Source organism: Pelecanus crispus, chromosome 1 (assembly GCF_030463565.1).
Source record: "Pelecanus crispus isolate bPelCri1 chromosome 1, bPelCri1.pri, whole genome shotgun sequence".
Taxonomy (NCBI): Eukaryota; Metazoa; Chordata; class Aves; order Pelecaniformes; family Pelecanidae; genus Pelecanus; species Pelecanus crispus.
The window spans coordinates 81,566,193-81,590,040 of NC_134643.1; the positions used below are offsets into that span (position 1 = coordinate 81,566,193).

General features: G+C 42.2%; 1 protein-coding gene across 1 annotated transcript in view; it reads right to left on the minus strand.

Moving 5' to 3' along the window:
- Positions 1-3,462: 3,462 nt before the first annotated feature.
- LOC104035854 (protein mono-ADP-ribosyltransferase PARP12) overlaps positions 3,463-23,848 on the minus strand; it is a 30,393-nt gene continuing 10,007 nt past the window's right edge. Inside the window, exons 6-14 of the mRNA XM_075716835.1 lie at positions 19,765-19,866; positions 17,275-17,398; positions 15,878-16,043; positions 13,348-13,468; positions 12,694-12,790; positions 12,190-12,268; positions 7,954-8,084; positions 6,000-6,151; positions 3,463-5,373 (exon numbers count right to left, since the gene is read on the minus strand). Of these exons, the coding sequence (XP_075572950.1) occupies positions 5,090-5,373; positions 6,000-6,151; positions 7,954-8,084; positions 12,190-12,268; positions 12,694-12,790; positions 13,348-13,468; positions 15,878-16,043; positions 17,275-17,398; positions 19,765-19,866 (1,256 nt within the window). The 3' untranslated portion in view covers positions 3,463-5,089. The remainder of the gene's footprint in view (positions 5,374-5,999; positions 6,152-7,953; positions 8,085-12,189; positions 12,269-12,693; positions 12,791-13,347; positions 13,469-15,877; positions 16,044-17,274; positions 17,399-19,764; positions 19,867-23,848) is intronic.

Consider the following 23,848-nt stretch of genomic DNA (forward strand, 5'->3'; position numbering starts at 1 on the left):
GAACAATAGGAGAGGAAGAACAAGCAGAGGAAGAACTTGACCAAGGACCATGCTGACTCCTAAAAGCTCACCTTTTTATATCTAAGTAGAGCAGTTGAAAAGGAGTTGATACAAGCTTTATATAAACATCTGCTGCTTACAAAAGAGATACTGGTTTTGCACAGGTTATGCAAACACATCCATCCCTCGCAGCCTCCTTGGCACTTCGTTTTCTGGATTAAGAGGGGCAGCAATACTCCTTTGTGCTGTGCATCAGAATTTGAGCCTGGGCAGTAACTCCCCTGCCAGCATTACATCAGGAAACATCTACTTTTAACTTTGATGGTATTATTCATGATCCCCAGAGTGGCTGCAAGGCCAATACCCCCTCTTTACAAGCCTTTTCTGAACTGCTTTCTTAGTCATCTGTGCTGAGACCATGTACACCATCACCTCAGTTACCCCTACAGCTTCTTCAGCGTTAGCTGTTTCTTGTAGCTCAATGCAATAAAACAGGGAGCTGGCGATGTTCTGTTGGACTCCACTACTGTCAGACCTGGTGCTGGCAGTTATTCGTAACGATTCTGTTAACATCAAGCAAGCTGAACCAAAAGGTTCTTTAGAAAATCTTTGCTACAGTGGGTCTAGCTTTTAGGACCCATTAAAAGAATTGTTAAAGACCTGTCTGGTTTAGACTGGTAGTGCTGTTAAGCTGTACTAAGACCTAGTGTGATGATTTGTGGTAGGTATATATAGGTGACTGCTGTGAAAGCACAACTGTCACCCATCATCTAAGGCCTTGCCTAGGCTCCTGCCACTTGACCCCAAAGCCCTCCAGTACTACAGCTTCTTGGGTTTGTTGGTGAAGAAAGCGTATCACAGCATCAGTGGTATCGTGACAAACTATCGTAGCAGGTACATTGGTTTCGAGTAATTTTTTGTTTGTTTGTTTGCAAATCAAGACCACATTTATTAACCCAGGGTGAAGCATGGTTTTTTTAAACAAGTTTTCAACCCATGTTTTCCTGATGAAGGCATACATACAGCTTTTTTCAAAAACAAAATAAAGGCCTTGGTCAGCTGCAGGAACCTCTGCAAGTGATAGCTTCTTTAACTCCTTTGTATGCATAGCTACTGACCAAGACCTTTCGAGAGGGTATCATGCCTACCTGTGTACAGCCACCATGCAGTCTCACAGGCCACGACAACACTTGGCATTGGTGAATGGGCTTGTTCTGAGGCCTCGAGTCTTCTTCCTGAAAAATGGCATTGCACTTGTCTTGCAGACTCCCACTCGCAGCTGCCCTGTCTTGGAGATGCAAGAACCCAAAGAGCAGCTGTGCCAGAGGGCTGCACGTTCACAGCTTTCACTGCTTCAGAGCTGTTGCCAGCGTAGCATCTTTTTTTTTGCAGAGGCTTAAATGTGCCAAGAAGCAAACCAAAGCCCTAGAGCCTTGGGAAACTGTTCACGCTATTCCATTTCACAGATACCTCGCAACACTCTCCATCTTAATACCTGAAGGCTGTTGGGCGGGGTGGAGGGAGGAGACACAACTAACCAAGCTGCTGACCAGCTGACTGCTAGGATTCCATCTGGCTTCATTGTAAGCAAACTTGCTGGTTGGCACCCCAGCTCACAGGGGTAGACCAGAAAAAATCGTATTCAGAGGTAAAATGCAACAAACTTGCTAAGATTTTTTTTTTTTTTTTAAATAAAAAATTTACAGTGCTCATAACGCATTCTGTGGTGCTGTTCTCTCAATGCTTTCTGTGTCTTGAAACACGAGAGGTAGTTATTCCCTCAGTTTAAAGACGGGAACAAAAAGAAGGCATCCAGAAGTTAAGAGCAGCAGTATCTGCGCTCATGAAGAGCCCTGGTAATGCTGTGCCTAAAAGAAGGTGGTTACTGGATTAAACACAGAGTGTGCCCTTAGCAAATGCATTTTTAGCCTTTTCTGAACAAACTTCTTCTGCACCTCTTGGATTCCCTGAAAGCCATTAATCAGACTGTAATATAAGGCTAGTGAATGAGGTGGTAGATATGGCAGGGCAGTCAATAACCTGCTTTTAGCCAATCCAGAAATTCAAGAAAAGCATCAGCAGTGACAAATCGAAGTGCTATTGTTACACGGTTATTATTTCAGACAAAAACATGGCCCACAAGTGGCAGTCTCAATAGGCAGTGCTAGGATTGCCAGAAGAAAAAAGCAAATACAGCTTCTGCTCAGTCACTAGGAATGAAAAAAATTACTTCCAAAATTCTGTTGGTTATCATGAAAACACACTCTTACCTTGAAGCTGGCTCGTTGCAGCAAGGACTGGAACCATAATTCAGCCCAGTGGTTACACAGCTGCCACACAAGGCATTGCTCCTTTCCTCTCACACGCAATGCCTTTTACTAAGCTCAAAGGGCAAAGGATTACTGCCAGCCTGTGGCATGCACGACAGTTCTCTTGCAAGGTGTTTTTTCTTGGTGTCACTCAGGAAGAGGCTGAGGTGCCAGTAGGAGTGAGACCCGGGTTTTTTTTTCCTTCATGCTCCATCCTCCTGCATTCAGAGTATGGTTTTTTTTCTAGCTTTCTTCCCTCTTCAGCTCAGTTACCCAGACTGAAGTTCCTGTCTTCCTTCCTTCCTTCCCCAGAGCGGCTCTCACCTACACTCCAGCCCCCCCACCAATTAAATAGCCAATATCCTGTGCAGAAGAGAGTTGTACCCCCATCCGGCAGCATTTCTTGCCAGACCGATGGAAGTGCAGTTTTGACAATGATGTGAAACACAAGCACTGGAGTTCCCATTCCTTCCCTTGTCCCTCCTCTAGATTTTGTGATTTGGACTGATGTTGTCAGCATTGCACTGGCATTCTCCATGGACTTGCCTCTCTTCTTGCTTACAGGTGTGGGGGGAAGTGCAGCACTGGGTCTTACAGGTGTTTAGGTCAGATTCTTTAAAAGTTACTCATCTAGATACTTTTTGTATCTAGATACTTTGTAAAATACTTTGTATTTTGATACTTTTGATGTACTCATCAAAAAAGTATATCCTTTGAATAAGTCAATACCTGACTACTACATATTAGAACCAGTAGTTCTGCTACTACTTCACCTTAGTCTTTCCCCCCTTTTTTAGGACTTTAACAGCTGCTCAGAGCAGCTGTTTAATTACATGGAATCCAACCAAACTTCCACAGCACTTACTTAATATTAAGGATATGTTAGTTAGGAAGTTCATTTACAGAAATGTTCTCCATGAATCAGACTGCATTCTATCCTTCATACTTAGCTAAGCATCTGCAGTAAAACGCAAAACTACATCCATGCAGTGTCCCCGGTTTAGAAACACAGCTGAAAGACACTGAGCACATGTATTAAGTGTCTAGTTCACTAGGTCTGTTTAGATGTGCCATAAGTTTATGTATGGAGACAAACTGCACACTAACAAGCAAAAAGTGAGTGAAAACACATTTTATTGGCAAATATGGCAAAACTCAATGATTCAGGAACTCTACAGGCAAGCAAAAGTGAGAGAGATGTTAAAAAGTGGTAAAATCTTCCCCTTTAATGCACTACTGACGCATGTTTTCATTTAGTTCTAAGGCAGTAATTTTAATAAGATTTCCTAGTTGTATATATTTCTCCATCCTCTTGGTAACTTGCAAACTTTGAGTAGTACATGTGGTTGACAGATTTGTATCGAAGATGCAAATAACTGGGAAGCTATTTGTGTTACTGTAAAGCTTATTTGAAAGCAAAAATTACTGCTCCTCCATCCTCGGCAACAGTTCCCCTCTTAACAGCTAGACTGCCTGAATAAGACATCTTTGTACAGAGGGTCTTCAGTTCAATTAACTTACAAACTCCCTGTTAAAATTCAGTAGAAACTCTATACGAGTTTCTGTATTTTCTTTTGGGGACAATAAAAAGCATGTAGCTTAATAAAAAAGGGCTTTACCACCATTAGTAGGGTTGTACATCGCTGACAGAGACAAAGCAAGTTTATCAAAAGCAGACCCAGGGAAGCAGTATCCAGGATCACCCACAGCTACCTCAAAACACAAAGAGGAACTACACTTGTCAGCGAGTTCTCAGCGAGTTGCCCAAAGCAATGTGGGCAACAGAACACGTATACGAAGCGTCTTAGGACAGCGGTTCTACCACTGGCCTCGAGAGAACGTACTGGTCTCTTCCAGTCATGTCATATTTCTGGAAAAACGAAAATTAACGTATACAAATAGGACAGAAAATATCAATGCTTAAGATGTTTCTCCTGTCCTATAGCTAAGCAAACGTTGATATTGAGAAAATACGTGGCCACATTCACTTGAATGCCTGGCTCATTGTGACACAGCTTTTATGTACTTACGGCCATTAGTTGCAGCCAAACCACCAAATTTTAGTACCTGCTCATTCATAGGTTGTGACTTGCACAGTTTCACTTGAGCTCTATTTTTGTATAGGCCACACAGCAAGTTACTGCAGATCCGCAAGAAGAATCTGATCCAATGATTTTCTGATCCGAACAGTGGCTGCCATTGTACAGATGAAACTTCTCCACTTGAGAACTTACGACACTGATTTAAAAGAAGCTTTTTATTTTTTTGTTTTACTATTTTAAACGTGAAACTAGTATCAGCACTTTGAAAACTAAGTCATCCTTACGTACACCGACTTGTTTAGAATTCAAGAACAGCCGTATTCTGCAGTGAAAAGAATCTTTGACTACTAAAAACTAGAGTTTGCTTAAAAACTACTGTACTGCTGATTTTTCTCTTAACTGAACTGTTTGCAAAGAGAAATCCTCTCTACTCTATTTCTAAGAAAATGCCTTTACAATTATTTCCCCACAGAAGTCATAACATTCGATTTCCCATCCTGTGATTCTGATTTTTCTGCTACAGTTATCCAAACTCTATGCTTCATTTAAGAGGGAAAGAGGAGAATACAAGGCAATTAGTCTCAACAAATGTAACATCTGTTTTGCCAGCCCTCCTCAATACAGAAATTCTTTGGATTAACATTCCAAAGGATTGTATTAAAAGGAAAGAAGTCACCAAGTGTGAGAACACCTGCAATACAGAAAATAAGATGAGGGATACAAACAGCTCTGATCCCTCTAAGATACAATACACTTTTTTTCTTCCTCCGCATACTCTATTATATACTCTGGGTAAATCTGGTATTTTTCAAAGACAACAAAAATGGAGGGATTTAACTCATTGTCCACACAGCTGTCATAAAACCGAAGCCCGTCAAAAGACTTTGTCGGGGGGCGAACATAGGTTGCATTGCCTTTAACATAATCTCCAACCAATACACGAGCCACGAACATGAGGTTTGGTTTCACCGCAGGCTGACAGTATGTATGGGAATAGGAAGCATCTCTAGCAAAGTAACTTCCTAGAAAATTATATGAAAACATGGTTATAAGGAGTATGTATAGAATGACAGCAAAAACTGAGCATCCCCTTGTTTTTCAGGAGGTATTTGACCCAACATACAGGTCTCCTCTTACCCAGTTTACATAATACCATAGAAATTTTTACAAGAGAAAGGATTTCACCACATAATTTCCATTCAGAATTTGCTATTTTAGGAATAATTTTTGAAAAACCAAAACATATGGAAACACTACAGGTATGTCTGTTATGATGAGAGGGATAGACAAGAAAACATGAGGGCCTTCCACAACCACACTGAGGGACTGCACACCTTTCTTGCTCCCTGCCATGAAGACTAGCGGCCATTTCTCTGGCAAGTTCAAATTATGACCTTGAGCCTTCACAGGATCCCACCTACAGCAACAGAGGCTTTTTCAAATCCCTACATTAATTCTCTTATCACCTTGTGAAAAGATTACCCCCACACAAACCAAATTCTTGTCCTCTCCAGAGGGAAGGAAGATCATAATAGCAATTCCTACCACTTTATTTCACCCTCTAGAGTTAAAGACTTCAAAACTTTGATTGCTCTAGTATCAGGGGAGTCTAAGTAGACGTCTAACACACAGAGTCACTTCTACGTACCCTTTCCATAGACAGTTCCATTGCTTCCACAAATTCTCCAGTCAAAGTTGTGAAGGCAGATGGCTTCCACAAAGGAGGTCTTGGTTCCATGGAACAGGAGCTTTTCAGTTACTTCCTTCCCTCCATTTTCCCTCTTCATCTGCTCCTTTTGCCTAACAGAAAAATGCAGGGGAGGAGAGTGTGAGCCATGGAAGAAAAGGGAAAAAGGCATTTAAAGAAGGAAAAAAAGTACCTAAAGTACATGTAAATATCAGCTGGATGAGATTTCCAGTCTGCTTTCTCCTCTGTCAGCTTGGAAGATGAAACAGACTACCAGTATGATGACCAATTACAAGATGAGCAATATACTGATACTACTGCCCAGCAATTCTAGATAATTCTGGCTTTCTTCAGTGAACTGAAGTAAGCATTGACACTATTACAATCCCCACTGTACCAACCTTTTGCTCCTCTATAGGGCCCTACTAGTTCTGCTTTAATGTCTCTAGTCCCTTCCCACCCCCAAACTCTCTGCGGAGCAGAGGCTGTACTGACCGCAGAGCCTCCATGCTCCAGCAGTGGGTAAAAGCTAGAGGCAGCTTGTTCTGCATTCCCCTAGCGAACGCAAACTGCTGTAGGCCCTGAGCTCCCGCCCCTCGGTGGGATCAGTGCAGCTGAGGGGACAGAGCCAGAAGGAGAGAAACTGAGCCTTCTTTCACCACTGAAGACCTGACTGATTAAGGCCAGTCAGACTGAGCTACGACCTGAAATCAAAAGAGGAATCGCAACGGAAGGCTCAACTAGTATCTCCCATCACTACTTCACAGCATCCAGACATGCCACAGGTTTTCAGAAGCTGTGGAAGTGGACAAGACAGTAATAGTCTTCAGGAATTGACCAGCTATGAAGTAAACAGAGCCAGGGAGAGGGGAGAATCCTTCCAACTGGTAAACTGCGGAAATGAAAAGTTAAGAGCAATGGACTGAAATTTGTTCACTGAGAATTTGGCAATGTTAAACTCTGCCTGGTTAGCTTAATTATCTCATTGCAGGAGGATAACAAGAAAAGGTATGCACTATTACCTGATTTGAAGTGTCTCAAGTTTTGCTAGATGACAAGGTTTTATGAAATTATTAGCTGGTGACCTCCTGGGTTCAGTCACTTTGCAGGTGAAAGTACTTATTTGAGCAGTATTTTTCTTCTCCATTACCATGCCATACAGTCCTTGAATAGTTCCCTTAAGTATCTGTGCTTTTGTTTTAAACTGGAAAACTGTTCTATGCAACAGCTTAATCTGCTACCAAATTAACCTGAACACGGTCATTTATTGTCACTGGCACCAGCTCAAATCTGTTGGTATCTAGCTTGGTGTAAGTACCTGGAGTTCAGTATCACTGATGCAGATGTTGAAAACCAGAAAGGAGCTCTGGAACTCAGAGTTCATTTAGTTAAAGCATAAGGATTCTTTCTCAGTGAGTACTGACTTCATTCAGCACAGGTGCTCAAACTCTTGAAGAAGCCTTAAATAAATCTGCCTGGGAAAAAAAAAAAGGCTCAAGCACCCTTACCCTTGCCCACTTCTTTTTTAGGAAGTATTTCATATACTCTAATGGATAAATGTTTGTAACAGACAGAAGGTGTGTGCAGCAGGCAGTTACTGTTCAATCCTTGAGAAAATATGGTATTCCGCATCACTGTGGGTATCCTCATCCCAATTCTGCATAATTTTTGTCTTTCTGTCCATACCCCTCCCCGCATCTTCCGAGGAGTCATGCAAAGGTAACCTCCCCTGAGGAGCATGGCATTCTCTGGAAGGCCTTAGACACTTAATTTCAATCCTGAAACTGCCCCTAAGAAGGAAATACCAGTCATGTTAAAGCACGGGTGGTAACATCTTTCCTTTCCTAGGACGAATATACAGGACACCAGCTCTTGGAGACTCCCTCCCCTTAAGGATGAGGAAACAAATACTAACCACTGAAACACTTTCCAGAGGGATGGATTCTGAATCCTCCGTATTTTAAGGATACTGTAGCTTTTCATAGTCTGAAGAAATAGCTGCTTTATTAGGTTGTATTCAGAGCTTGTGTTACTGATCTCCACTGCCTATAAAACACAAACCAAAAGAAGACATGAAGCTTCAGTTAGCTTATAACATGCAGAAGCCTAATTATGGCAGATATACTTTCAGAAGGGTCCCAGACTATACTTCTGAAGGTTAATTTAATGCTTTAGATTGTGACTATGTGAATAATTAGGACAGACACTTAATATGTAAATCCACACTTTCCGTGGTTAAAAATCCATCAAGAAATGCACATTTTTCCCAAAGAAAAGTTAAAGCAAAGCGTAATTAAAACATGATTCGAGTTCTTCTGCTTGCTTATGTCATGCATAAATTTTCCAATTTTTTCTCCAAAGGAATCTGTGTCTTTAATCTTCTAGAATGAACACTTCTCTTCTGTAAACTAGACTGAAGATGCATAATGCTGGCAGACTGACGTCACTTGGTAATACTTTCCACGTTACTGCTGCCTAAGTCAAGTGGGGACTCAAGATGTCTTAAAGTGAAATGCCCAACATCCCACGTAACAAAGTTTGTTTTAAGCAGGAAAGCTGCAGTCATCCTAGGAGGTAATATGAAATCAGCATCTTACCCTGTCGGGCAAAAGTCCATGTTTAGAAGGCTGAGTTTAGAGAGGAGGTAAAATAGGACTTGTATTTCACAGCTTCATATAAAGAAAGAACTGTTCTTCTGGACACCATGTCCAGCTTGTGCATTAAATATTTACTGAAGAAGAGGCCTATCACAGGAAAGTCTTCTAAAAGGATTAAGAATAAAGTCAGCTGCACAAGGAAGAATTATTTCTGTGAATTTATTAAAAAGCTTTTACAAGGTTGAATGACATTTCCCATGTCTTAATACAAGAATATTTTGCAAAGCCTCTTTACAACACAACACATAAAACAATTTGGATGGGCGAGTATTTATTATCTGCATGCTCTGTGACACCACAGCTCAAGTTGCTCACCATCACCTACAAGATGAAAATTATGTCACTGTATTTCAGTATTACATCTTTTATTTATACATAAACAATTCTTATTTAGACTACAAATATGCTTTTGTTATGTTGCATCTTTTACTGAGTAACCGTAACATTTCTGGGTAAAACAAAGGGTCAGCCACATGATACAAGGCCCAATCTTGTAAGAAAGGTACCTCAATTATTTTATCATATGATGGCCTCCAAGCAACAAAGCCAGTTCTCTTGCCTAAAACTGTGGGATTGTGCTTATTTCCCTGAGGACACTTCCCCTGCTAATAAAAGGTAACACCACATTGCTATCGGAGGTTATACTTCATAGCAACATAACTTCTTTAGCTCTTTTCATCTTCAGACCTAAAAACAAAAATCCTAGAGAGGATAAGCATTTGCTAAGTCACTATCAAGGAGTGGAGTTTCTGAGGCAGAGAAAGAATCGCTGCCCTGACAATAATTTCTATTAGCGTATGACTGTACAAGAACAGTACTCCGTGATATCAAACCTTGATCTCTGGTTAACTTAGGTGTTGGAAGCAGCATACTTTGTATTAGCGACAGTGACCCAACTAGAACTAATGTCTATCAAGTACACAGACAGGCTCTTCATGTTGCATCAGCTCCCATTCCTGTTACAGCACAGCAATCTTTGGCATGCGTGTCAGGCTTCGGCAACATAGCAGCCACACAAAGACATCCTCTGACATAAAAACACACATTCATTGCACGCATTTCTCAGTTGTACATTAAAGATACAATTTAAAACCCACCATGAAGTTCCAAGACAATATCAGTTCCTTTTTTTGCCTTTAAAAGGTTTACCAACTACTAATTCCGCTTTGGCTATTAACCAAAGACACAAGAGATCCACACCAACTTTCCAGTTGGTGTTAGCAATTTCCATTGTGCATTTCATACACCCTACTTTCTATAGAACTATGATTCGAAATGATTTACAGATTGCACTGCAACACTCAAAAAATAAGCAACGTTACCAAAACAGAGCTGCTTTATTTACACAAGGATTACTTTCTCCCTATCTCAGATAGGTGGTCTTTTTTAAAACGGATCACTTCCAGCGCAGCAAATTTTGCCAGGATTATTTGTCAATATCTGAAGAGAAGGGAATTCCTCAAGTCGTAATTGTCAGTTGTTATGATGGTCACCACATGCATGCAGAATCCCAGCCAGTCCCAATATTACCTACTGCAAAAAAACAAGCTTAGGGTGCCACAGAAAGATTTAATCTAGCCCAGACTTTCACTTTTAGCACCAACAGGTACTGTGGGCTTTGTCACTTTTTAGGTGCAGAATTAACCTTTCCTTTCCTGTGAAAGGCACTCAGTTTACAAGATAAGAGATGGTTTTCTTAGACGCCAACTCAGAAAGCAAACTGAGCTCTGGGAAACAAGATGATCCTTCTATGTCATGCATCCCCACAAGTACCACCAGCGATACCGTGGGTCTGCGCATTCCAAAGCCTCTCACACTCACCTCAGTGACTCCAGAAACACCCAAAGAAATGGACTCAACTAAAATTCAAACTGAAGTTCTCACAGTAAATAAGGGAAGCAGTTAAGTATATACAACTTTGTAGACCTAAAAAGATCTGAGCTACCTGTCTTCCTGGCATTCTTTTCAAAAAATTAAGCTTAAGTTAATCAAATAAGCTGCTGATAAGCCAAGGGAAGGGCTGATTAGCTATATCCTTTATTATTTTGACAGAGCTCATAATAGCACAGGCCCAAATCTTCAAAAGGTCTGGCTGCCAGATTTCCACATAAACTCATTATTAGTTCATTCAGCAGGTGCTGGACAGATGACGCTTTTACAATCTTGAAAAATTAGGGGTTTTTGCTAATTGTGAAAAACAGCTGTTTGAAGGGAGCTAATGTACAGAGCAGTTGACTTAAATTTTACAAATTGATTTTTCATCAGAACTGTATTTAGATGAATTTGCTATACACACACAGCCAGATACTGGCATTACCTTGAGTAAGGCATAATCCATCACAAGAGGGTGGTCAGGGTAAAATAAAACATTCAGCACAAAACAGAGTAACAGAAACCAGCCCACAGAAGCTGAGACATGATATTTCTGGTTCTCATGCCACTGCTAGTGTAACTACACTAGGGAAAATAAAATGCAAAGAGTGAGAATAGCAATGAAGATGTCTGTCAACCGCAAGTAGCCAGAAAGAATTCTGGAAATATATTACTTCTGTCCTGTCCCTAGCCATCATGATATCTGTGCCAATACAACTCGGTCAGCACCATACAAGATTTTGTGACACAGTCAACAAGGAAAACCTCTTATGCTCCACGTTATGTGCTGTTCCTTAATCAGGGTCAAAACCACTACAAAAAAGGACAAGTGTAACACTGAAAAGCCTTTTTTCTGACATACTGTAGTACTTCCAGAGGCTGTGTTGCTCTTCCAGAAGGACTGCTTCTTAGTACCATTAGAGCTAGTAATTTAAAACACACCTGCACATTTTTAGTCCTGGTAGACCAAATAGAACATAGATTTTGGGCTGGCAGGGGTTTGTTTTGTTTTGTTGAAGAGATCACTGCAAATGTTTTTTGATATTCTTGGCTGTAACTCTATTTCTGCCATTCCTTGAGGCTATGGTTTGTGCTCAGATCTGTGATGTATGTCACAGTACTGGGTGACTTGAAAGAGTATATATAGATTTCCTTTCCCAGGTCTCCAATCCAAACTTTATCTACCAACAGCCATGATGGTATTATTACTGGATGGTTTTATAATGGCCTACACAGAAAGGGTTTGGTCTCAGCCCAGCTTCTAGTGAAGAAATACACACTTCATGGAAGCTCCTTGCTTAACTGGTCCACTGAGTCACCCAGGTAAGCCATTTTTTTCCTTTTTAACAGTGAATCTTTTTGTCTTGAATTTGGTGAGTTTTGTTTTTGCATGTGAATAGATGCCTAAAATGCAGGCGAAATTTATGGGAATTTGGCACCTTTTTCAGGAGCTCTTGGGAGATCACCTAGATCTTTAGCACACCCACCCAAGAAGTCACTGCTGTCATTTTTAGCATCTACCCAGTTACAATTGCTTCAGTTAAGCAGCGTTCTTCTTCGAGTTGTGCCTTTCCATCAGAATTACGAGAGGAAAAAAAAAAAGAAAAAAAAAGATAAGATACCTTGTATCCCAATTCAGGCAGTGCAGATTGATCCCAGTGGATAGGACAGGCTTGATTTGGAATAGAAGAATCCCTCTGGCTGTTTGCAAACAAACAGAAAACAAGGTGTTAGTAGTCCTGCTCTGAACATTTAAATTGGCAGCATCCCCTTTGGCCAATTCCCACATTTAAAAATAAACAAAATAAACCACAAAGAAACAGCCTCATTCTGTGAGCTGGGCTTTGCATGCTGCCATTCAGTTGTCACAGTACTCTTCCACTTGCTTCTTTAAGAAACAACTGTCCATCCCAGTCCTGTGGATGTAGTACCTGGAGTAACATGTACCCCAGAAACTAGGCGATACACCAAGCCGACAGTTTGTGATATAGCTTCTGTTCAGTCAAATGGATATGTTTTCTTCTAGTAACAGCTGCATTCTTTGCATAATTACTGCCAACGCTAGCAGCCATTTTGCCTTACAATTACTTCTGAAACATGAAAAAAGCCCAAAGAGCACCATTTACCCTTTCTTTATCTTCTGCACATCTTCAGAAGACACAAACTTTGGTCGCCTGCAGACCTGTCTTCGAGTTTTAAAAGACATGTTTGTCTGGGTCATTTCTTGAGGAAAAAAAGAGACGGAAGAAGTCATTAATAAGTCTACAAGATGGGGTCATTATTAATGACAATCATTCATTAATGAAAAGTGCATATTCATTATCAATTCCATCTGCTGAAGAATAGTTGCACAAAGCCTATGTAAGCTTCTTGTCCTTCCTGTAACTCTGTTATTTAACCTGTGCCTATCTTGCTTGCTCCCTTAAGTCATTCATGCTCTGTAAATGTTGCTCCAGCAGAACAGAAAGATGCTTGATTTTTCATTTTTACCATCCACAGGGACAACTCACTTTCCTTAAGGTTTACTATGACTGTATGTGAAGACTACGAATCTTTTTATTTCTGGTCCAATGTGAGTCTGGATAGTGTCAAGGAATAAGGGGGAAGGTTACTTCTGTAAGGAAATTCCTCTGGGCCATCACTACCTCATTTCCCCTTCCAATGAGTAAATCTGGTAGTGTTAGTAGAAAAAGTCATAGCTTCTAAAAGCTGGGACAGCTTGCAAGTTACTCTTTGTACAGCACTGCATAGTTGTAAATGAGAACCTTTAAAATGAGTACCTTTAAAATTGAGCTGGTAATGATGCACGCCAGCCTGGAAAGATATGGTGGCACCTGGATCTGCTAGATACAAATTCTCAATAATATCAGAAGATGGCGAGTTCACACTATCCCCTTCTCCCTTTGGGTGGGTGGGGGGAGAAAAAAAAGAGAGAGAAGAGTAATGAGTAAACACAGTCAGGACTAAACCCTGGATGACTAGTTTGGGTAGAGGGAAAGAAGAGGCAAAGAGTAAGATGAAGAGAAATCTACCCAGAACTATTGTGGCCTAAAGTGCGATTACCAAACACTCATAACTTACACACATAATTAGTAATGATGGACACGCATGTATCCCATTTCAATTTTTGTAACAAGCGGTACTGGTTTGGGCTGGGATAGAGTTAATTTTCTTAACAGTGGCTAGTACGGGGCTATGTTTTGGATTTGTGCTGAAAACAGTGCTGATAATACAGAGATGTCTTCATTACTGCTGAGCCAAGACTCTGCTTGACACAGCGTCAAGGCCTTTTCTGCTTCTCACCCCACGCCACCAGTGAGCAGGCTGGGGGTGCACAAGGAGCTGGGAGGGGACACAGCTGGGACAGCTGACCCCAACTGACCAAAGGGGTGTTCCATGCCATATGATGTCACGCTCAGTATATAAAGCTGGGGGAAGGAGAAGGAAGGGTGAACTTTTGGAGTAATGGTGTTTGTCTTCCCAAGTAACCATTACGCATGATGGAGCCCTGCTTTCCTGGGGATGGCTGAACACCTGCCTGTCGGTGGGAAGTAGTGAATGAATTCCTTGTTTTGCTTTGTTTGTGTGCACATAAACTGTTTTTATCTCAACCCACGAGTTTTCTCATTTTTACCATTCTGATTCTCTCCCCCATCCCACTGCGGGGGGACTGAGTGAGCGCCTGTGTGGGGCTTAGCTGCCGGGCGGGTACGGCAGATGCACTTGACTCTTTGACCAAACTAGTGTTAGTTTGGTTCAGGCTCCAAAGGAAGTAAAGGCCTAGACCATGACTGGGCCATGAACTTCTCTAGTTCCACCTGTTCGCTGAAAACCCACACAGGAACAGGGTGACATGGTGAGCAGTGATGCATATGAGCTTGGAAACTGGAATACCGATCATGCAATTAACACATGAATAGCAGGTGGTTCTTCCAAGGCTAATTTGTCAGGGAACGAAGAAAGTTGTGGGTACAAGGAGGCTCATGCCTACCTTTTCCATCACATGTAATTTGACTACGAGCCAACCACTTTATTCCATAAATGTAACGGCCTGAGTGAGCTTTTTTTTTGAGCTCTCCCTGCTAAGGAGCAGGCTGCACAGCGGTGATCACCCCTTGAGCTAGGACACCTCTCAAGGTTACTCCTTGAGGCTGAGAGCCTCCTTACCAATGGCAGATCTTTGGTACACAACCAATATCACACATAACCTTGTATTATAGTGTACTAAGATTTTGGTTTGGTAAGTTTGAATTATTATTATATTCTCTGTGCAGTAAGTAATAGAGTGAACCTTGCCATCAGACTTTGTAAAGTCCCACTTTTACAACATCCTAATTCAATAAAACTACTTTTGCTGCTACCTTTGGCGGTGGTTCTTTAAATGGTCCAAAATCTCCCCTGCGACAAACTGGCATAGTCAACAGATTCTAAATCTGCTTTGTGACACCGGGGTTAAACCACGATGCAAGTATAATTCTCTAATGTACAAAACAATGTAAAATACGAAGGTAGGCTGATGAAGATGATTTCTGTGTAAGCTGCATACTGAAATCAAGGCCCACCATTTCTAGAGCCACTATATCCATCATCTTTCCCTGCCTGCTTTTCCACATCCCTGGATCACCTTTGTGTTCTGCCATTTGTGCAGCTATACCGTAAACCAGATGGGGAAAACGCATCTGCCTTGGGGGAAGGAGAGATTCCTTATTTCTCTTCCAGCACTTTTCAGATAGATCACTCTCTCTCATCAAAGAGGATTTGGCCACCCAAGGAAAAAGGCAACATTTGAGTAATCCTTGCATGTCCAAGGAAGCAGGACAATGCTTAGAAGAGAGGCAAGACTACTTCCTGAATAATTTAAAAGGCAATATATCTCAAGGACAGTGGATACATGTTAAATCTGCGTAGAAGCCATGGACAGCTCCAAAAGGGAATCTGACTAGAGAAGCCAGCATGCATCATCAAAAACAGTCTCATCAACACAAGCTGAAAAAAAGGACTTTTTCTATCCTGCATTTGCCAACAAGGTCTTTGTCAGGAAAGTAGTCACAACAAACCATCCAGACACAAAGACAGACATTGTTCGTACTGAACCTCATTGCAAGGAGATAAGGCGCGTTCCCTCCCCTCCAGCCTGTTGTCATTTTATCCCATATGTTATGAACATCTGTAGCTTCACTGCCTTACTTGACACTGTAAAATTCAAGCACAAGTTTTTACTTAATTAACCTTGCTGAGTAAAGGGGAGTCAGGGGAAGAGGCTCCGTACATTTCTTCAGAAGTGATTCAAAGCACGGGATGTGGACTCACCTGTTCTCCATATTCAATCCACTGGCCTTGGTCGTTTTTCCAATACCAAATCCACTGTGTGGTTAATACGAATGTGGGTTTTGTGACTGATGATGGTGTAGAGAGGCGTCGAAGCAAAGAATAAGAGCAGGTCATCGTCTGGAAATTAATGTTCCTATCTGCTATGCTGTAAGGACAAATTCAGGTTTATTATAGTTAAGAGCGCATACTTTATCCTCTAATCCCCAGTTTAAGCTGGTGCAGTTTTCTTTAACATAATGTGACTGCCTGAACTCAATTAGGCCTGAAATAAGAGTATTTCCCACAGCATGCATAGCATCTCTGAAAACTGTTTCCAGTCTTGAGAAGCGAACTATGGCCTGTGAGACACTGAATGCCATCTCAATCACTAGCCAGATGTTGCACTGCCAGCTTTACAGACAGTCTGGGGCTACATGCACAATGTGGCAAAAGGTATTTCTGCAATAAATAAGCATGGTTACAGCTTTTCTCAGTACAAAAACAGAGGTTGGTAAGTACGTGACTGAGTTTTCCAGCAAACACCTGCAGCTTATCAGCTTTGTTCTTTTTCTGTGGTTACAGAGGATGCAATCACAGTTGTTAGTTCTGTAAATAGCGTTCATCACTGGAGCCACCTGGGCTCTTACTCCTGGGAGGCTTGAAAAATTAACTCTCAGGCAGAAGACTATGAAAGCAGCCTCCTCTTAGGAATCTCGCTTGTGATTTGTGCCATCCAGCAGCCTAGTCAAGCTGCAAATCAAATTCATCTGCTGTCTGAAGAGGCATGGACCGAAATTACTATACCATTTTATTGAGGCCAAACTTGGGGTCCCCTACAAATCCAGGTGGCTTACAGTGGGGCTTTCAGAAAGGAGTTAAAGGCAAAATGCAGTCAAAAAAAAAAAAAAAGAAAAGCTGGGCTGCTTGCACAAAGGGCATTTAATGAAATTCCTCTAGGCACATTATAAATATTATTATATTATTATTATAGATACTAGCTGCATTAGGAAAGGAATAGCCATAGAGAAGGATCGGCTCTGAACTGTTGTTAAAAGGCCCAACTTATTTATTATAAATAAATTATGATTAATTATCTGAAATACTAATATTACAAGCGCTAAATTGCACCCACCTCTTTTTATCCTGTATAGATTTTTAAATGCAAGATATTATTGTGATATTTTTAGAAGACAAAAATAGGGTGATAGAAATATCACCATGAAATCACTTTTACTTTTCTTTTTAAAAAGAAAAATTCCCATTTGTGCATCCTCCCAGATTCCAAGAAGCTCAGTAATCAGAAGTTATGGAATTTAGACATATTTAGGAAGAAAACAAGAGTTTTTCCTCAGGGGTCAACCGCAGTACTCTAAGCAAGCAATCCAGCATCATTATACCTGCTGTTTTTTGGGTCACAATAGGCCTTTTCAATTTCCTCCATCATGGAAAGGTCATTCCAGGTGATCCCATTATATATTTGCCATCGATATGGCAAATGGTAATGAACAAATCTGCATTTATCTGTAATGAGATTGGACGTAGTCAAGAGCTCTGCAATCATAACGCAGAGAGCAAGACAAGAAAAAAAAATGGAACAAGCATTTTTTACACTCTGGCTTTATCTCCTAGGCTTTGGTATGAGCAATAAAGACAGAGTGCTGAAAATAGAAATATGTTTGAACAATAGGGGTGTGTGTTTCTCCAGTCTTATCTAGAAAAGCAACATAAACTCTCACACTGCCGTATTCAATATATTTCAAAGAAACCACAACCTTCCCTTTGCTGAGACACGACATTGGCAGCTGGGAGAGCAGTGCCACAGATAGGAAGTGTGTCTACGTGTCACACCACCATGTTTCTCAGCTGTAAAAAGCCTAGTCTACACATCACGTAAGCACTCCAATATATTTGGCACTGTCTTTCCCTTAGTCCCTTAGAGCTTATGTGATGGTTACCAAGGCCTGAATTTTTTTTAGGCCCAGCCCAACAAATGAGGCAGCATACAGGACTGCAATACTCCACAGAACACGCCCCAAGAGGAACCCTACCCTCACCCCTGAACAGATAGCACACTGCCCTACTAACAAGACTGCTAGGCACTGTTGGAATTGTTGCTTCGCTCCTCAGAAAATGGGAAGCAGCAACTTTTAATGGCCTTGCATGCAAGACCTGCTGCAGTGCTAAACACCCTTCACACAGGAAAAGATGACTTTTGGGTTTTTTTAAAATCATCTATGTTTTCAATGCAGGTATGCCTGCGTGTTTGAATTCAGACCTGCTTAACACCCTTGCATGAGTGCATACTGCTGGACACAGGCAGAGGCTGACCTCCAGGCCTCCCTGCTGGGGGAAGCTGATGTCTGCTCCACACCCGAGTATGGACCAAACCTCTTATTTACAACTTTTGAGCCAAACATGGCATGGCAAAGCACACTAACTCTCCAACCGTTATTTGAGTTTAGCTATTTGGTGGTCACAGTACAGCTGCTTTGAGCCTGACCTCCACAGCTAGCACATAGGTACTCCATTCACATTATACAGGTCCAGAAGTTCATAAACCTAAGCTTCAAGCCTGGTCCTAAAGAAGCAGAGAAATGTGACACAAGGCTGGCGTAGCTGCTGCACAGACAGAGCCAAAAGGAGTTCCACGATTCCTGACCCCTGATGTATCTGACCACAGAACATACGGAAATTAACCCCAGTTATGAAGACAACAGTCATTCACTCCTTTCTTCCTTCTTTTTGTTAACAGGGCTGGAGTGCACCCTGTCTTGAAGGCACTGTGCTTAAATTAACTTGAAAAGATGCAGACAAAACCACACTTGGTCTCTCCTGGCCAGATTTCATTTCTATGATCCATAAAATACCCATAAAGGAGATAATTTATTTTTTAAAGTGCTGTCTCTCTTCAAAGTAACAGTTAAGAGGTATTATCAAGCCCTAAAGTAACTTACTCATCTGCCTCTCAGAAAAGGAGCTTCTGATGGGAGAACTGCACCTTTACCAGAACACAAACCCACTACACAAATGCTAAATACACACAAACATCTCAGACCAAACAGTTATCAGGCAACTTATTGTCCACATCCTAAACAAAAGCAAACACAGTCTGATCTAATTTAAGTGGATCTTTTACCGAGACCAGGAGGTCAGAAAAGGAGTAGTCCTTTAGAAAGTGACTGGACAAGCTCACTGAAAGAAAATCTCATGGCACCTCCTCATAACCAAGGAAGAGCCTAACCTGGGGGTTAGGCGACTGTTCAGGGACATCCCCTGAACACAATTGTTTATACTTATATTTTTCCCCAGACCCCTGTTATTGGCCACTGCTGGACAGACAAGGACCTAGATTTATCTTCAGCTTAGCTGGTACAACTCTTGTGTTTTCTTAAGATGTTCTAACACCTCAGATCACTTTTTAAAGGACTTAATGGGGGAGAATATGGCTATTATCTGATGTACACAGGATACAGCAGGAATAAAGGATGGCATACTGTTACCAGTGGTCAATGATGACAGCATAAGGCTGGCTCTTAAATTGATCTAATAGTTACAGAAAGTGTAACATTTAACACTTGAAGGGTTTTTGCCACAGAAACATACCCAAAGCCTGCCCCCATCAACAGGACTGAAATAGGCCACAGATGAATCATTTAGACGAGAAAGGGTTTAAGTGTATCCACTTGACTTTCCTCTGATTATATTTATAATTCTGACAATGTTTATTAGTGACTTGGAAACAAAGCGAATGAGTGAGAAGGCACAATTGCCACTGTCACTCCATCTGCCACCATTAGTCTGAGCCATTGAGCAGGGAGTGCCTCTGCAGATGCTGCTCTCCAAAGATAAGGTTACTTTTTATAAAGCTTACTTTTTATAAAGCTTACCTTTATGTTTGCAGTACTTCCAGACATAGAACAAGCATAGCTCATCACTCTCATCTTCTTTGTTGTCCTTCGAAGCTTTAGCAGAGGAACTGTCTTTTTTATCTACAGGAAAGAACACATCAGTCCTTATTTGCCCTACCAAAATACAACTCTAAGAGAAAGACATTGCAATTGGTATTTCATCCCAGAAATAACAGAGTTGGCTGCAGGAGCCAAGTCAAGCACTTTCAGGATCTGACTAGCCCCTGTACAGCCCACCACATGAGTTAGGGCTTTGTGACTGACCAATAAACCCCTACAATGGAAGAAGGCTCAGTGGAGATGGCCAAGGGCGATGCGCCCATGAAGCTCAGAGAGTAACACAGGGTGTGACTGAGCTCCGCTCTTGCAAAGAAGCTTTGTCTCAACACAAAGGGGACCAGAGGGTGGCCTTTGTTGTAGATAGATGGCTATGTTAGCTGAGTGGATCAACTGGTGGTATCAGTGTTTCTCCCCGAGTTAGCTAGACCAGCATGGGGGGGAGTGAACACAGGGCTCGGCCCAACATAGCAGTATAAAAACTAAATAACTAATAAAAGAATTCTGAAGAAAGAAACAGGCTTGAGGTGGCTTCAATCCACATTCCTGGGGACTGGAGATGCCCAGTGTCATGACGGTGAGCATATTATACAGACCTGTAACGGGAATCACATTGGTATTGTGATTGAAGCGTGCATTGCAATTGCTATGTTTTGGTAAGTGTAACCTTACATTTGTACTGTGTTTTCAGTGTATTTTGCATCACCCTGCTACATCAGAAATCTCATTGCACTGGGCCTGGCTAGGATAGAGTTAATTATGTTCATAGCATCTCATATGATGCTATGGTTTAGATTTTTGACCACAACAATGCTGATAACACACAGATGCCCTAGCTTTTGCTGAACAGTGTTTGCACAGCATCAAGGCTTTCTCTGTTTCTCACTCTGCCCCCACAGCTAATACATTGGGGAGTGCACAATAGGTTGGGAGGTGACACAACCAGGCAGAGGACCCAAACTAAGCAAAGAAATATTCCATTCCATATAACATTATGCTCAGCCATGAAAGGGAAAAGAGGGAGTTTTAGGAGTGTTAGCTGTCTTTTGCTTGGCAACTAGCTAGGCATCAGCCTATCCATGGGAGGCGGTGAGTGATTCCCTTGGCATCACTTGTCTTGCTTTGTTTTCTTCTTTCTTCTTCCACTTACCCTTTGATTTTTTATTTGTTCATCTTGACCCCCAAGTTTTCTTGCTTTTATTCTTTCCTTCCTCTTCCCCCATTGCACTGGGGGTCAGGAGGAAGTGAGCGAGTGGCTGTGTGGTGCCTCACTGCCCACCAGTGTTAACCCACAGCACCCATGTAACATCAACTATCTTCAAATAAGTAAATTTGATACTAAACATTTGTGCTGGCTTTGGCTGGGATAGAGTTAATTTTCTTCATAGTAGCTAGCAACGGTGTTTGTCTTCCTAAGTAACTGTCACACATGATGGAGCCCTGCTTTCCTGGGGACGGCTGAACACCTGCCTGCCAATGGGAAGTAGTGAATTAATTCCTTGTTTTGCTTTTCTTGTGTATGTGGCTTTTGCTTTACCTGTTAAACTGTGTTTATCTTAACCCACAGGCTTTCTCATTTTTACTCTTCCACTTCTCTCCTTGTCCTGGTTTCAGCTGGGATAGTTAATTTTCTTCCTAGTAGCTGGCATAGCTTATGCTAGTCAAGGACTTTTCAGCTTCCTCTGCTCTGCCAGGTGCACAAGAAACTGGGAGGGGGCACAACCAGAATAGTTGATCCAAACTGACCAAAGGGCTATTCCATACCATATGACATCATGCTCAGTATATAAACTGGGGGGGTTGGCCGGGGAGCAGCGATCGCTGCTCGGGAACTGTCTGGGTATCAGTCGGTGGGTGGTGAGTAGTTGCATTGTGCATCACTTGCTTTGTATATTATTATTACTATTATATCGTTATTATTACTACTACTATTTTACTTTATTTCAATTATTAAACTGTTCTTATCTCAACCCAGGAGTTTTTCTCACTCTTACTCCTCCAATTCTCTCCCCTACTGCACCAGGCAGAGGGAGTGAGCGAGCGGCTGTGTGGTGCTTAGTTGCCAGCTGGGGTTAAACCACGACAGTCTTTTTTGGCACCTAACGTGGGGCCTGACAGGTTTGAGATAACAACAGAGTTGATTGCAACGTGCTAGATCAAATTTATAGCTGTTATTACTGTTTAGCTATTAATTGACAGGTTCCTGTGCTTGCCCTGGGGCTTGCTTGCCTTACTGTATATTAGTCTAGTGCTTGTTAGTGGCTGCTTTTTGCTTTTGCTGCTTGCTGTACTGCTTATCATTTTACTATGCTGTGCCTGGGAACATTTTGGTAACACAATGGCTCAAAGCATGGGATAAGCCCACAACAGAGCATGTACGCCCCTGGAAGGACTGCAGCCATAGGTAAGGCTATGTTGGAGCAGGTTTACTTCTGAAGGGACTGCGGCTGTGGGTAAGGCCACACTGGAGCAGGTGTATCTCTGAAGGCATTGTGGCCCATGGAGAAGGCCACGCTGGGACAGGTGTACCTCAAAGTGAATGTGGCTGTGGATCAGTCTATGCTGCAGCAGGTATACTCCTGGAGAGGCTGTGGCTCACAGATAAGGCTACATTTAGAGCAGGTACTCCCCTAAGGGACTGCAGTCTGTGGATAAGTCCAAGCCAGAGCAGGGGCAAGGGGAGGAGTTCATTGCAATGATAAGCCCTGTAACCTGGCCCAGAGGGACCAGGGGCGGAGAATGTAATGGAAATACCTTTAAATTGTTGTAACCCGTGATTTGAGTTGCACATTATAGGAATTACTAGAGCAGGAACCTCCTCAACCAGTGGAGGACAAGCCTTACACAAAGCAGGGCAAGTGCAGCAGCGACCCAACCTGACCAGGCTTTGGTGCCCAGGAACTCCACACAACACACCACCTCTCCTGTCCCAAGTGACCACCATAAAAATGCGGCCCAAAGTCATGGACTAAATGAACTCAGTGGACATTTTGTGGACATTTATGGGCATTTCATGGACATTTTACAGGGGTGGTCCATAGACTGAGGGGATCTTACCTGTGTGTATATAGTAAAAGACAGGAAAAGCAGTGGTGATTAATTGGAATGTATTGGAAAGTATGGGACCTGGGCATGACATAGATGGTATGGAATAAGGGGGGGAGAATGTGCTGGTTTTGGCTGGGATAGAGTTAATTTTCTTCATAGTAGCTAGTATGGGGCTATGCTTTGGATTTGTGCTGAAAACAGTGCTGATAATACAGGGATGTTTTTGTTATTGCTGAGCAGTGTCTACACAGAGTCAAGGTCAAGGCCTTTTCTGCTTCTCACCCCATGCCACCAGCGAGCAGGCTGGGGGTGCACAAGGAGCTGGGAGGGGACACAGCTGGGACAGCTGACCCCAACTGACCAGAGGCATATTCCATACCATATGACGTCATGCTCAGCAATAAAAAGCTGGGAGAAGGAGAAAGGGGGGGGATGTTCAGTGATGGCATTTGTCTTCCCAAGTAACCGTTACGTGTGATGGAGCCCTGCTTTCCTGGAGATGGCTGAACACCTGCCTGTCGGTGGGAAGTAGTGAATGAATTCCTTGTTTTGCTTTACCTATTAAACTGTGTTTATCTCAACCCACAAGTTTTCTCATTTTTATTCTTCCAATTCTCTCCCCCATCCCACTGAGGGGTGAGTGACTGTGTGGTACTTAGCTGCTGGTTGGGGTTAAACCACGACAACATTACACGCTCCATGTGTGGAATATCTAAAAGAACCTGTTCAGAGAGTACTGGACTCTGACAGGCTTTATGGCCAAGGCCCTTCTTCCCAGGAGGACAGGAAATTTACGAGTTCCTATTCACTCACTGGAAGGTATATCAAAATCACCGCTCTACTGACAAAGCTATATCGATTTCCTGAGGACAGACGGCAAGGGAAGATATCTCACGCGCAGATACAACTCTGTCTCCTTCCCAGGAAGGAAGCAATGTGTCCAGAACTGTACAGAGAT